The sequence below is a fragment of the Xylaria bambusicola genome (assembly GCF_022495145.1).
Source record: "Xylaria bambusicola strain CBS 139988 unplaced genomic scaffold F5B22scaffold_38, whole genome shotgun sequence".
NCBI lineage: Eukaryota > Fungi > Ascomycota > Sordariomycetes > Xylariales > Xylariaceae > Xylaria > Xylaria bambusicola.
Window position 1 is genome coordinate 285,615 of NW_025953591.1, and position 14,067 is coordinate 299,681.

The 14,067-nt window shown below is 48.8% G+C and overlaps 5 protein-coding genes and 1 non-coding gene across 6 annotated transcripts; 2 read left to right on the plus strand and 4 right to left on the minus strand.

Annotated features, from left to right (window-relative positions):
- Positions 1–448: 448 nt before the first annotated feature.
- Positions 449–541, minus strand: F5B22DRAFT_t142. The gene has a single exon. It is a non-coding gene; the product is annotated as a tRNA-Lys (tRNA).
- A 2,032-nt stretch (positions 542–2,573) lies between these two features.
- F5B22DRAFT_648959 (acyl-CoA N-acyltransferase) lies at positions 2,574–3,026 on the plus strand (the record flags this gene model as incomplete). Its single annotated transcript, XM_047979099.1, has 1 exon — positions 2,574–3,026. The coding sequence occupies one exon, from the start codon at positions 2,574–2,576 to the stop codon at positions 3,024–3,026; it is 453 nt and encodes a 150-aa protein (XP_047828500.1).
- Positions 3,027–3,128: 102 nt separating this feature from the next.
- On the minus strand, positions 3,129–5,419 carry F5B22DRAFT_658069 (cytochrome P450). Its single transcript, XM_047980096.1, has 5 exons — positions 5,015–5,419; positions 4,787–4,937; positions 4,674–4,733; positions 3,984–4,592; positions 3,129–3,917 (listed from the first exon to the last, which is right to left on the minus strand). Exons 1-5 carry the CDS (start codon positions 5,063–5,065, stop codon positions 3,232–3,234), a joined length of 1,557 nt encoding a protein of 518 aa, XP_047828501.1. The 5' UTR covers positions 5,066–5,419; the 3' UTR covers positions 3,129–3,231.
- A 1,374-nt stretch (positions 5,420–6,793) lies between these two features.
- F5B22DRAFT_648961 (uncharacterized protein) lies at positions 6,794–8,391 on the minus strand (the record flags this gene model as incomplete). The annotated part of the gene is made up of 7 exons (XM_047979100.1): positions 6,794–7,152; positions 7,226–7,362; positions 7,420–7,732; positions 7,794–7,866; positions 7,926–8,033; positions 8,089–8,108; positions 8,160–8,391. 7 exons carry the CDS (start codon positions 8,389–8,391, stop codon positions 6,794–6,796), a joined length of 1,242 nt encoding a protein of 413 aa, XP_047828502.1.
- Positions 8,392–9,621: 1,230 nt separating this feature from the next.
- Positions 9,622–12,646, plus strand: F5B22DRAFT_658079 (putative efflux pump antibiotic resistance protein; the record flags this gene model as incomplete). The annotated part of the gene is made up of 5 exons (XM_047980097.1): positions 9,622–9,736; positions 10,341–10,555; positions 10,834–11,372; positions 11,465–11,832; positions 11,890–12,646. The coding sequence occupies 5 exons, from the start codon at positions 9,622–9,624 to the stop codon at positions 12,195–12,197; spliced, it is 1,545 nt and encodes a 514-aa protein (XP_047828503.1). The 3' UTR covers positions 12,198–12,646.
- Positions 12,270–13,357, minus strand: F5B22DRAFT_325569 (serine hydrolase FSH). Its single transcript, XM_047970738.1, has 5 exons — positions 13,205–13,357; positions 13,121–13,139; positions 12,982–13,059; positions 12,390–12,913; positions 12,270–12,336 (listed from the first exon to the last, which is right to left on the minus strand). Exons 1-4 carry the CDS (start codon positions 13,244–13,246, stop codon positions 12,396–12,398), a joined length of 657 nt encoding a protein of 218 aa, XP_047828504.1. The 5' UTR covers positions 13,247–13,357; the 3' UTR covers positions 12,270–12,336; positions 12,390–12,395.
- Between the last annotated feature and the right edge of the window lie 710 nt (positions 13,358–14,067).

Genomic DNA, 14,067 nt, shown 5'->3' on the forward strand with positions numbered 1-14,067 from the left:
AGTGGGTGAGTTAAGCTGTCTGTCCCAAGAAAACTCCGAGCCCATTTTGCACATGACTCGGTTTCATCGTGATGTAGTAAATGATTAAGGGGGGTGTTGGCAGCTCTGCGCCAACCACAGGGTGATATCAACATGCTCCCCGGTGACCTGGACCATCAGCTACAAATAGAATTTAACGATTTAAATATATAATCCATATAGATACAAATAGCTATCTCGTAACTATTAAAAGCCTTACCTCCTTTTTATTACTTTTTTCTTTATTTATTAAGTTTTAAGTGTATAATATAACTATAAATAATAACTTAACTATATTTCACCCTTAAAATTAAACCTTAATTTACATTCCTTATATAACCCTGCGAGGCTCGTAATAAAACGAAGTATGCGTACGTGTATAACTGAAAGGACAAAAAGCAATTCGATCTGATCCAAATGACCAAATACCCGCCCCAGGCGAGGGTCGAACTCGCAGCCTTCGGATGTCAGGGGGTCAAACCCAGTAAAAGTCCGACGCTCTAACCAATTGAGCTACCAGGGCTAGTTGTAGCGACGGGGTATATATAGTTCCCTATAAACTGGGTGAGTAAACGGAGGCTTGATTGGGGTTTGTCCAGAGGGCGGAATGAAGTCGCTGGATACTTAACTATGCGGCGGAATAGGAATACTGACCTTGATATGAACTATGTTCGTGTTTGAGGGAGGGGTCTTTGAAATCCCGGTTTGAAGTGAACGCGAACTGCAATATGACCTGATAATATACCGTAGTTCTTCGACACACAAGAACGGTCGCGGACATCTTGATCAGTCTTCATGATTGTTTGACGCTAAACTGGCCTGTACCACTGACATGACTCTAGGTATCAAATCAGACGTTGTGCCCTTAGGACACGCAGATCGTAGAGTATTGGCCATTATGAAAGACCTCAGTTCTCATGCTGTGGGCAGGACAAGGAAACTGCCGTTGCGGATGAGCTAGCAAACGAAGACCCATCTTGTCCGAGTTGGGTCCTCTCAAGTTCAGGATGATATAACGACCATTGCGCCGATTGAGCATAGAACACGCCGGGTCGCCTGGCATTCGATCTCCAGAATAGCGCAATACCACCTCCACCGGCAAAAAAGACACAGGGGACCATTGTGCCTAGCGCAGTTTGGAAGACAGGCGGGCGCAAAAGACCGATAGGATATCCTCATCGTCCAACATCTCTCCTGTACCTAGATGGTCATGGAACCAAAAGCCTTGTCCCGAATCTGAGCCGGAGTGTCCAGCAAAGCGCTCCGAAGCAGGTCCCCAAGCGATCCGCGTACAGTCCACTCATTCGCACCCAATGCTTGCAAGATAGGGTTCGAAAAGGCACTGAGCAGGCTGCGAATTACCAGAGCAAGCTCTTTAGTTGCCGCACGAGATGTCCAGGACGGGCGGATATGCTCGGCGGTAAGCTTCTCATGCTTCGCCCTTCTCACAGAAGCCAGACGAGGTTCAAGCCGTGACAGAGTCTCCTTGACTTCTACCTGGCTACCTATGAGACTCTCTAATTTGGGGCGGTAGCTACTTTGGCGCACTCCTGCCAGTTATGAGGGGTATCATTGCGAGACAGTCGCCAGGCATGAATACTGTGCCCGTCTCCTATAAATTCAGAATGCTCATGGCAATAGTTCGGCTGAGATAGGAGTCGACGAATGATCAACCTGGATTTCGAGAAATACACCTGATATATCGACACTGGTATTTCAAGAGATGCACAACTAGTGTACTACCTATGGGTATGTTAGCAATGGTCTTAATAGCAATGGTATTAAGTTTGATCTGTCTCAAACATACCATATGACTCGGACCACTCTTTTATGGCTTCGGAAAATTGTCAACGTGTTTCCGCCCAAGATCCTGTCATATCACCTGCTTCCGAGACACTACTTATATCTGTTGGGTCAGTTCTCCCTGCCATTTCTAATATAGCGAACATCCTATGGTAGTAACAATCGGTACCCAACGCAGAAAAAGCGAATCGGGGACGTTTTACAAAGTCGGCTTTCAAGCACGTCGAAGAGCACCTAATTTCTTGCTACAGTTAGATTTACAGATCGACTAACTAACTACACTGCGGATTGTGCTATCTAATGAGCGAAACGATCAGGTAGAATTATACTACGTACTCAAAGTGATACTGCAGTAATCCGCTGATTACTCTGCATCTGCGATGTTGCGAGTACATTGTAGGATAGATAGTGGAGAGGAAATACTCACCTATGCTTGAGCACCCTAGCCAATTATCTGAGCATTGACCCCAAGCTAGTCTAAGTAGGCTGGAGACTATCGTTAGCCTCACTACTTCGTAATGCGTGGAGAAGACCCTCTTGGCATACCCAGCTTTGTGTCTTCCCACTCCGATAGCGCCACCATAATCACGCTAATCTGATGACACAACTCATAATTGTGGTGATGCCCGTCTTTTGTATGATAGACATCACGACCTTTTAGTCGGCACAGTGCACAGCACATTCTTATCTAGATGCGCGGGTGCTAATGCTCTTTGTAGAAACAAGCTGAGAGAACAACACGACGCGCTACGATGCAATTTACACCTCGGATTGCCAGCTTGGCTGATCTGACCGCTGTCCAAAACGTTGTCATAGACGCCTACACGCCTTACGTGAGCTCCATCGGGTGCAAGCCTGGGCCACTGCTGGATGACTATGAAGCTCTCATCAGGGCCGGGCGCGTCACCGTCGTCGACGTCAACGGTGCTATCAAAGGAATACTCGTCCTGATACCCGAGGAAGACGCCATGCTCCTGGACAATGTGGCCGTTGCGGCATCCGCGCAGGGACTGGGATTGGGTCGTGAGCTAATTGCGTATGCGGAGAAAAGCGCCAAAGACGTTGGGTTTCCTGTGATCAGGCTCTACACGCATGTGGCGATGACGAGAAATATTGAGTATTACGCTCGAATAGGGTATGTGGAGACACATAGGGCTGAACAGAATGGACTCAAGAGGGTATTCATGGCGAAGTCGTTGACATAGAGAATGGTGTTCAGTTGAAGATGGTGGGGGTTGGGCGACTTCTATGTGTTCGCATCCTCTATCCTCTAGGGGAAACGGCATATCCTTTCATCAAAAACATCTACTCACATTCTCGAGCTGGAATGATAGGCATGCCCAGGTTTCGTCCCGCCAAGCACTCATCTGGCTGATATGCTCAATATATGGATGGTTTCGATGAGTGGCATCACTGGGCCTTAACTCCGATTTTCCCCCCTTCCTCTCTTTCGCGAAACACCAAATTTGGGCCCTGATGAGCAGCGACGAAGATGTCGTCCAGCTGGTACTCATCAGGACGACCCCTCCCGTACACACCCCCAGCCTTGCCGCGCCCCAGATTTCCGGCTTCACCCGGCGCAAACTCAAAGTCAAAGTGCCAATATGTACGAGCCAAGGTCAAACTCATCTCGAGATAGGCCATGGCTCGCCCAGCGCAAGCACGGTCACCAATAAGGAAAGGGGCAAATGCTTTTCGCATAACCGAAGGCGGCCCCTCGTCGTCTTGTTCGTCTAGCCAGCGCTCGGGTGAGAAGGTGAACGGGTCCGGGAAGTACTCGGGATTGTGTAGTAGCGAGTAGAGACTGATACCCACCTGTGTTCCACGTGGGATGACATGGCCGTCAACGATGAAGGGCTCTTTGCGATCCGCCTCCGCCTCCCGCCAGAGAATAGTCAGCGAGGGCGGAGCCATACGCAGTGTTTCGTCAATACATGCTCGGAGGTACTTGCAGCCCGTCAGCTGCGGCCCAGAACAAATCTCATCGGCAGAAGCGAATGTGGAGCGTATCTCGCTCGCCAGTGTAGCGTAAGCTATCGGGTTTTGCGCGAGGTAGAAGAACATAGCACTCATGGCTGTCGCCGTGGTAGTGCCACCTAAGCCATGCCGAGTTAGTCGAATCCCGAAGTAACACGGTGATCGGTGCAAGGTGGTGTAATTACCTGCTATAATGAACAAGATAGCCTCGGGCCATAGCTCTCCGCGGTACAATCCGTCTTGTCCTTTGCCGATCAGATCGGCCACCATCGAGTAAAGGTCATAATGGGCATCCTTGGGCTTTGCTGTGCGGGCCTTGATAATAGAAGTTATCGTATCTCCAAACTTTATCACTTGCTTCTTACCTATCCACAGCAGAGGAGTTTCCATAAACTTGAAAAGGGGAATTTGCATGTAAATGCTAATGCGCCAGCTCATTGCATCGATGATACCGGGTAAGAATCTGAATGGCTCTTGCGTCTGTGTATTAAATTCATACCCGAACGACAACAATCCAATGATATCTAACCCAAGACGCTGGCAGCGTTCAGTCATGTTTAGAGTGTAACCAGCGCGAGCTGAATCGAGGAGGGCTTTTAGGAAGACGTCGATCTGCTCTCCCATGACGGGTTCAAAGCTACGCATTGACCGCGCACTGAGAGCCGGGCCGATGTATTTGCGCTTGCGGCGGTGCTGGTCGCGGTCAATTACGTTAATGATGCTTGGATATTTGGCCCGAAGTTGAGAGCTCCGGTAAGCTTCCCCTTTTGTAACGGTCGGGCTTAGGTATATGTCTAGGACTCATTGCAGATCAGGTCGATGTCGAATTACTTCCTTTATTTCCCTCCAGGAGATACAATATGGTGGAAGCTTACCATGCAGAGCCGTGACGGTGTTGAATACAAGACGATTCGGTGCTTGTCGTATCACGGGCCCTGATCATATGGGTTAACATTCCGACAGAGCATTCGAGAAAATGATGGTGTACCATATCTTTGGAAGTTTTGATATGTCGTGAGATGGAGACACTTTTTGATGGCATAGTAGCCACCATATGCATTCGTGTATCGCGCAAGGAAGGGCCCGGGGTATTGGTTGAGCGGGTCGAATAGCGCATGGTAAACTTTGATGAACAGAAGCTTTTACGCCGGACGAAATCAGCACAATCGCGTCGCAGAAGGACATCGATTCACCCGTCCAAATAACAATCACTTACAACTGGAAAAAGGACGCAAATACCATACACAACGGAATGGAGCAACTCCATCTTTGGACGTCGGTCTCGACTGGTAACTTACAAGTTAGTTCCGTGTTGACCCTGGCGCCTAGCGAGTTAGGAAAGTATAGATTAGCAAGACACGTATCACTCGATGGTAGACCAACGTCGATACTTAGCAATTCGGGCGATTTGCACGTGTTGGTAAGAGCGCATGCCAGAAAATATTTAGGTAGAGAGAGCGAGAGAGGCAAACCCCACGACGCAAAGCGGCTCTGTGGTGCGGCTCGTGCCGACCTAACAACGACGCATAAGGCTTGCCGCTCGAGAATGGTGGGGGCAAGCTGTTAACCCAATACTTGGGAGCGGCAGAGTTGGTTGACGTTGGTCAAATGCTGTCGATCAGATTAACGCGATGCCAAGACCTAACGGGGCGGTTCCGCATCCGATAGAAGCGCCTAAGCCACCTGTAAGCCAGGCATACGTAGTACGCGCGAGAGGTATTTGGAATATCTCAGTAGGTATCTCGTGTTATTTGGCCCCCTCGGCCCCCAACGACAAAGAACATTGCCTACTACTGTACTCTCTATATACCTACCTACATATGTAGGTACCTACCTACTGATTAAGGCTTAAAAGTACCTAGTGTATTGATGTGGATATGGCGACTCCAGGTGGGCCGCAGCTGCGTTGTTCATAAAGGTCGCTGATTTGAAGTCTATCAAGTAGAGCACAAGTACTATCTAACGGGGGTCGTCTGCACGTTTACTTGATGCGTGTCAGACTTTGGCGCCCGCTCATCTGGTTTACCAGCCTAGACACAGGCATCAAGGCTAGCAGGTGAGGCAGGCTGGAGCCGCCATGAAGGATCGGCGCGCGATGACGCCTATCTAGGGGCTTCTAGATTCCCGTGTACTACTGCCCGATGAAGTGTTGCGAGGCTGGTATCAATGGCCGCCTGGGCTCTCCCGGCTCTCACCGAGGTGGTATTGCATACACACCGACTGAAGACTGTTCCCAATAGTCTCACTTCCAGATGTTACCTTACTAGGTAGTCCTAGGTTTTTAGTTACAATCTTTACTCGTTGGACGTAGCCCCTCACTTAAGGCATGTTGGGAGTACTTGTAGCTAACAGTCTTCGTGTCTCCAATCCGCTAACTCCAAAGCTCGGCGATCTATCTGTATGGCACCAATGGGTCCTTGGCGTTATTGCCGTGTGACAGGTTTGGATGAGTCTATCCCTTTGAGGGACGTGAGACCTCCTCTAAAATAACTGGTGGCTATACGGTCTGCACCACTCCTACTACCAGGTCAACATCTACGACAAGGTAAATTTGGTGGAAGTATATTTGTTCGGTGTTAATAGAGCTACTTCAAGCTTGATCCTCGCTTAATCATCGTAAGGGACAGAATCTGAATAATGGAGTTAAATCAAGGGTATGTTACGTATATAGATCATAGATAGAGTTGAACGAAGCATCTCGAAATCCGTAAACTTGATATGCTAAATACATCAGCATGATGACCTTGACAGAAATTCTGCATTGCCATGGAGTGTGTGCTAAAGGGACCGAAAATTCCTAGTTCTTAGGAATGGAATTATGTCGCTAATGACCTCTCGAGACCTATCAAATCCACGTGCTGTACAGAATTGAGCGTCCCATTTCTTAGAGCCTTAATGGAGACAGAAATAATTACATTCCTGATACCTGCGACTTCTGACTGAGCGTTCTTCTTATGCAGGCCTTGCACTACTTTCCAACAGTGTGTCCTCAAGGTTAAGTCTGCATCCACGGATGCTGATTCATGGAAATATCGCGGGGATTATTCGACGATTGGGAGATGGTGTCCTCGCGAGTTTGAAACTCTGTGTGTCGCAAGATAGTCCCGTCATCGAGAGCGTACTGAGAGTCTAGCGCTGCGCCGTTTTTGGAAAGTTCTATCTCTTGACTCTGGTCGTCCATTTCACGATATGGGTTGTCATTGGCCGCTTTACCACCATGGGGCCATGGCTTGGGGCTTTGAGTGTTTCCACCGGACTGTTTCCAGCTGGATACCTTAATCCAAGAGTCAATTCTCGGGATGAGTCGAGTCCCAATCCAGCTGTTGTTGATGGCCTTGGGTAAGGCTGGCGCATCTGATACCAAGTTAGAGCTGCAAGGGAGAGTAACCCGGCAGCGGAGGTTCTATGTTGAAATTCAGGGACTTACTAAAGACCAACAAGACGCAGGAAACCTCAGAAAAGGCCCACAAGTACAGCGGGGTGAATCCGTAGTTCGTATCTCCCTCATTAACGTAGCGAAGCATAGTGTTTGCGTATACTCGACCAGTGGCGGTGGCGACAACTCTATCGAATATCAGTCTGGGATCGTAAAGTACGGGCTTTCGAAGAATCATGACATACAGGAGACCGATAGAGAAGATGACAGAAACGCCTATTTTCTTCTCTCTAGGCATGTGTAGTTTCCAGATGACTGTTTGCGGCAGAACGAGAATGAAGACATCCACAGCGAGGTTAAAGTATGCTGTAGTGATGTCCAGCTTTCGTTTATCGATGCATTTTCCCATTAACCACGGTTTCCAGATGGTGGCAAGCGGAATGCAGGCCAATGCTTCAGCAATGATTCCCGAGCCGTAGAGGAGAACATTTAGTACGATCAGGATGTGAGCGCCCCAAAAGAACAGTCGGTGCTCCCTGTTGGGCACGAATATGTGAACTGATCATGATGTCAGTCACGAATAAGTCGCAAGTAAGATGAAGAGAGAAGCTATAGTTACCCCATTCTAGGAGGATCGCCGCCTTCGCAAAAATCATGGTGATGGCATAGACAATGGTGAGAAGCACAGCGGACTGAATAGAGCAGCGATCAGTGGTGAATCAACCGTCCTCTCGGAGAATCTAGGACTCACGTAGAGAGCGTTCTGAAAGTCGCCGAATCGAACATCCCATTGATGAACGAAGAAACCGCCGTACACGAGCTGAGAGTAGAAAGCCCATGCTACACCAGCGTAGCCACCCTAATCATGCTCAGCTTTGGTAAAAGGTATGCGTGGTATTTGCTCAAGTACTTACAAATGCGGCAAGGCCAAGGTCTGACTGAATTAGACACGCTACTGGCACGATCCAACAGTGCTTGGACTTACAGTCTTCAACTTTAAGCTTCTTCACGACGAACACGCGCGAGTAAATGCGGCCGATGCCGGATATGACGACCAGTGTCAAGCCGACCACGGACACAGCAATGGCCAGTGCATTGTTGTTGCTTGGATTTTCGAGGTTTGGCTCTACACCATCAGGGGGAATGAGAGCAGGGCCATTTAAGATAGCTTGCTGCTGAGCAGGTGTAAGATGGGGGAACTGTAGAATGACGTCCATAATGGGATGCGTGGTCTAAACGGAGGTAATTACTTAAATTGGTCGATATGAAGGTCGTAGAGCGTGTAAGGCACAGGTCAGCTCGTGGACATGAATCAAGATGAACGCAGTCTATTGTATTTGATTTGTTTTTGGACGCTGTCGTTCCGATAGTATTTTTGAAGGCTAGCTTGACAGAGATGAGATAGGTAACCATAAACCAACGTAGTGACTATTTTTAGCATTGATCATTTCAGGGGATTGGCGAGACTTTGCATCAATGGCCAAGATCGCCTGCCTCCAACAAAGTAGTACTTACACAGATACCTAGATGGATATTATGGAGATGACTTATATGTAGTCCCCACGAACTCGACGAGGCTGCACGCTGTGCCAAACCAACCAACACTTACTGGGTAAGGTAGTTGCAGTGGCTTCACCGGCAAAGTGTAGCTCATTACCGTATCGATCTCTAGAAGTACCTATGCGTTGGTGTTTACTCAGGAACAACTAACAGGCGATGGCTGAGTCTGGTGACAAAAAGCAACGCCCCCAAAGCAAATGATGTCCGCATTAGTCCACTCGAATTTCTCCTACGAAGTATCTTGGTCACTCACATCGGGGCCTAGCTAAGACTCGCGACTTGGCGGCTCAAATTCCGCCTTTCTGCTAAATGCCTCCAACGTGCAGATAATGTCGCATTATCCATATGCAGCCATGGTGAAACCTTCCCAAACCACGCGTTTTCAGACATCTTGGGCAAAAGAACCGCGCGTGAGGCGAAGGAATCCAAGAAGAAGCCACAGGCTTGTTAGTTGGCTTGCATAACTACCTAGGTAGGTATCCAGGAGTATTCGTAAGTGGCCAAAAAGTTGTTATTAGGACAGCAGTAACGATAAACCCGCCTCATGTACGATAGTAGGGGGCCTATAAAACTGACCTTGTCAGGTTACTCTTGGCAGACTACAGTATCTAGGTACAGTATGTAGCCTCGCAAGCTTTACTACTAGGTACTGTAGTATGCAAAGGTAGTAGGTAGTATCTCTCACCCCCATCGTGGGTCTTAAAGGTGACGATGAGGGCGGGCACATGTTAATGGGGGGGGGTAGGAGAAGTAGGTACTTAAGTACCCTAGGCAGTAGTTAGGTCGTTGAGATGCGAACGCTAGATTGGGAAGACCCGGCGCTACTGCTACTACCACTGTACCTTACCTCTTACAGGTAGGTACCAAATATTTCGCGCTACGACGGTATGCAGGCTGGACTGGGCGTAATCCACACCTATACCTATCGGTACTTGCCTCCACACAAATCCAGAGCCGCCTACAGGGAGAGTGATAAACGACCGGAAGTGGTGGCGTATGTTAGTGAGCTAGTCTCGGTTGGGTATACTAACGGCCGGTACAACCTGCATGTGCGGCCTGTCTAGGTAGGTAAGTAGGCCGCAAATTAAGGGTGGCCGCCACAGTGCTGCCTGAAGCTAGGTGCCCTCGCATTGCTGATAAGGAGAGGGCAAAGGGGGTTGGGGCCGATCTGCTTTTTCTGCCTGTGACATCTGAGATTCCGCGATCCATTAAGGCGGACAGACTGAGGGTCAGACACTCTGAGTATTGGGGAACAAAGAGGGAGGGGTATAGAGTAGTATTTGATTCCCCAGGACGCGACGTGTTATCTGTGTACTTAGTATGGTCTTATTCATTAAGTGACAGATTGAACTACTTTCATCTGTACAACCTTGCGTCGGTTGCCTCGCATTCCCCCCTTCCCAGGACAGATGACTCGCTACCACCACATCCCATTCCTCCGCACAATACTTTTCAGTGCTCTACGCTCAGAAAGCCTCTAGTACGAACATGGCGTCCGAGGTGGGAAGCAACGCCAAATCTAGCTCACAGCCGGCAAGAGAGACTGCGGTTTCCTCTGAAACTCAAGACGTCAGCAGCCCGCGGCCTTCTGGAGTCCCGTTCGCAGAAAATGACAACCACGCAGGTGATATCGTCAACGATGAGAAATCGGCTTATCTTCACGGCGCTCGGTTTTGGATGGTCAGCATTCTTAACGGGGTCATGTTGTTCTTGGTTCAAACGGAAATTTCGATCGTCACAACTTCCCTTGTTGCCATTGCAGAAGATCTTGGGCGGCTTGATATCTCAAGCTGGATCCTGTCGAGCTATCTACTGGGATATGTCGGTATATCTCCCTGCAGCCAATCCAGACTTCTCGAATGAGATGATGCTGACCAAAGCAGGCGTTGTTGTGATCGTCTCCAAAGCAAGTGACATCGTAGGTCGCAAACCAGCCTTCCTGGCTTGTATCTTCTTCTTCACAGCTTTTTCTGGGGCTTGCGCAGCTGCTCAGAGCATGACTCAATTGTAAGATTCTCTATAGATACGGATATGGGATTTTCAGCCATCTCGAATATTTTACTCACAATCTGTTCAGAATCGTGCTTCGCGCATTTCAGGGGCTGGGCGGAGGCGGAAACTATGCCCTAAGCACGATTATGATTGTGGAAATGGTTCCTCCCCACAAGTATGGCACACAAGTCGCATATACAGGCATAGCCATCATCTTGGCGACGGTCCTAGGTCCGATTATTGGGGGTGCAATCAGCTCTAACACTAGTTGGCGTTACATATTTATCTTCAACGTTCCCGTTGGTGCCGTTGGGTTTGCTCTCGCATGGGCTGGCATTCCAAACGGGTTTCCCCGCCAGCACTACTCCGCCAAACTTCCAAAGCTGAATGAGGTGATGTCCAGGCTTGACTTCCCCGGAAGCGGTTTACTACTGCTCGCCACCACCTCATTCACTGCAAGCTTCCAGGAAGCCGGCTCGCAGTTCTCATGGGATTCAGCTTATGTCATAACGCTCCTGGTTGCTTCGGTTATCCTGTGGCTGTCATTGCTTCTATGGGAACGTCATGTCACAATTGGTACGAAGCCCAGGGAACCTGTTCTCCCATGGCGTTTCGTTCGGAGCCGAACAATGGGGGGCATCCTAATGTAAGCACACTCCACTAACCCCAGGTCACATAAGTGGCATATAGATCGGCTTCAAAGACTGTCAAACAATGACGCTAACATATCGGTATTAGCGGCGTCGTGCTTTTGGGAGGCCCCTTGACTGTGCCAACATTCCAGCTTCCTCAAAGATTCCAGCTTATCAATGGGCTATCTCCCCTTGACGCCGGTGTGCGCCTCATTCCTTTTGGTGGTGCGGTACCCCTCGGAACCATCGCGAGTGTACAGATCGCTGGTAAAATGCGAGTACCGGCAATATTCCTTTTAATGGCCGGTGCGCTGTTCCAAGTTGTCGGTTTTGCCCTTCTCGGCACTTTGAACCCGTCTGCTCAGGTCCCTGCTTCTGTTTATGGCTACCAAGTGATAGCTGGAGTCGGATGTGGGATTTGCTTCCAGATGCTGTTTCTTGCAATTCCTTTCACAGCCGAAAAGCGTGATCAAGGTACGTTTTCCTAGTCCCAAGGTCGCCCTATTGATCTGACGAGATTTGGCGTTACAGCTGTTGGCTTGGGACTTGCCACCCAATCTAGAGCCATGGGAAGTGCCATCTTTGTTGCCATTGTCACGGCCGTATTTAATGGATACGTGATGTATCAACTAGCTCAAGTCGGAGTTGGTGACTTGGACAGTATATCTGGACTGGGATCTCAGGGCCACCAGCCCCTGGAGGCCTCCCTGCAGGATGCTGTGAGGAGGATCTTATCGGAAGGATACAATCGCCAAATGCTTGTTCTCAGTGCTAGCGGAGCGGCTCAGTTCCTGACAGCTTTCCTCCTCTGGCATAAAAATCAAATTCGTGTAGCGTGAGAGCCCGGAGAGAACCGCTCGTTAGAAAATCTCTGTATATTGGTATATTTACTCTAGACCAACTACGCTTTAGGCCCCACCAGGTTCTATACATCTCGCCTACTTGCAATCTAGATAAGAGCAAGCTTGTTGTGAATCCCTTCCTTAGGACTTTTAGATACAGTATCATAAGAAGGGAGCTTTAAATCATACATTTGATTATACTCTTCCAATTGTGCGTTCGATGGCTCTTACTGTGTCTTGAACCTTCTCACCGCAGCTGGCACCTGGTATGTCATGACCTAATTCATGAACCACGACTTCTCTTACGGTGGGCTCAAAGAGGTCCGCGATTCTCTGCGATGCACAATTGGCGACTTTGTCTCGTGAAGACCATATATGGGCGGTTGGAATAGTCACCAGGACTCGGTCTGTCTCAGGATCTAGCAGTCTGAGGTTACTTGGGCTGGAATTGAGATCATCAGGGCTGACTGTGTCGAGTGCGCAGAAAAGAACGGCACACTTGAAGTTGGCGAATTGTCGTCTAGCATCATCAACTAGGAGGGTCACAGCAACGCCGGCACCCTCGGAAAACCCGAAAAGTCCGTCAAAGGGCCCGTTAGCTCGAATGAGTTGTTGGATTTCCAAGAAGAAAGCCTGGTATGTCTCTGCATCCGCTGGCAAAGGAACGAAACCCAGTCGCTCACTAGGACGAGACTTCACAACTGATGAAACTCCTTTCGATACGTGATGATTTTAGCCTCAAAGTATTCAAGCTTGGATTCAAAGAGGAGGGCTGACCGACCAGGAATCTCATCAACCTGTATCCGACCGTTAATGAAGACAAATTCATTGCCTTCCGAAATTGCCTCTCGCAGACAGCCTGAAGGATTTATACTCAGCCATTGCTGCAAAGAATCTTGTTGCTTCAGGTTAACGCTTACTTGTCTGACTTTTGAATATCTGCGTATAGGATTAGACTTTGTTTGTAAGACAGAAGGCCCATAGAGCTGAGATCAGATACTGACCTCGGCATTAGTGCCTCTTCCATGAAGACAAAGAAACCGCATTTTTCAGACACTTGCTACTGGTAGTCTAGCAAAACTCGAGGTTGGCACGGAGGATGGGAGGAATACATAGTACCTGGAGCTGAGCAGTCCCCCACGTAGAACTCGTCATTAAATGTGGATAGATGTTACGCGCTCATATCCCACCCAAGACTGGTTCTTACAGCTTGGTTTGATTACCCATCAGTACACGCCGAAATTGAATCCTATCTACTGCGCCACGCGATCAGATGTACACACATCTAGCGATCTGTTGGTCCGCATCTTCCCCGTGTTGGCCCATACCTACACCCTGACGCAATACCCCTGTCAATGGGTCTGCCAAAATCGATACTAATGCGCCAGGGTACCTATTCCCATAGCCTGCATATCGCGACTCGGATATCGAGACATCACGCTAACCTATCATAGTAAATGGTGGGTAGGTACGTACTAATACCCCCACAACGGTCCTTCCCGACAATTGCCATGATAGGTTAGCGTGATGTCTCGATATCCGAGTCGTGCATATCGTGACTTTCGTGAAGTACCACATATGTACCCGTGAACGTCGGGACCCCATTAATCAACCCCCCGGTCTCAGCTTGTAGCCCTATGTGGTGGTAATTACCTAGTGTTTACATGTACTCACGCACAAGAGGCACGGCATTAATAATAGTCATCAGACGTGACTTGAATGAGATATTAGACCTATGCCATTTTCTATACGTTAGATTCGGGGCGATGATAGTGTCCGACGCTGGGCGTTTGTAGATTTCAGGGGTAAGGCTTTTGAATAGGTAGTGGAGGTTGTAACAGTGCGATCTCATCATCACACAAGATTA

Excerpts from the sequence above, each read along its gene's own strand:
- F5B22DRAFT_658069 (XM_047980096.1), bottom strand. The coding sequence starts at position 5,065 with ATGGAGTTGCTCCATTCCGTTGTGTATGGTATTTGCGTCCTTTTTCCA. Across the intron at positions 4,734-4,786 it reads TCAAAACTTCCAAAGATATG|GGCCCGTGATACGACAAGCA; the intron begins GTACACCATCAT and ends CCATATGATCAG. Across the intron at positions 3,918-3,983 it reads TATCTTGTTCATTATAGCAG|GTGGCACTACCACGGCGACA; the intron begins GTAATTACACCA and ends GGCATGGCTTAG.
- F5B22DRAFT_325569 (XM_047970738.1), bottom strand. The coding sequence starts at position 13,246 with ATGCGGTTTCTTTGTCTTCATGGAAGAGGCACTAATGCCGAG. Across the intron at positions 12,914-12,981 it reads ACAGGTTGATGAGATTCCTG|GAGTTTCATCAGTTGTGAAG; the intron begins GTCGGTCAGCCC and ends ACGTATCGAAAG.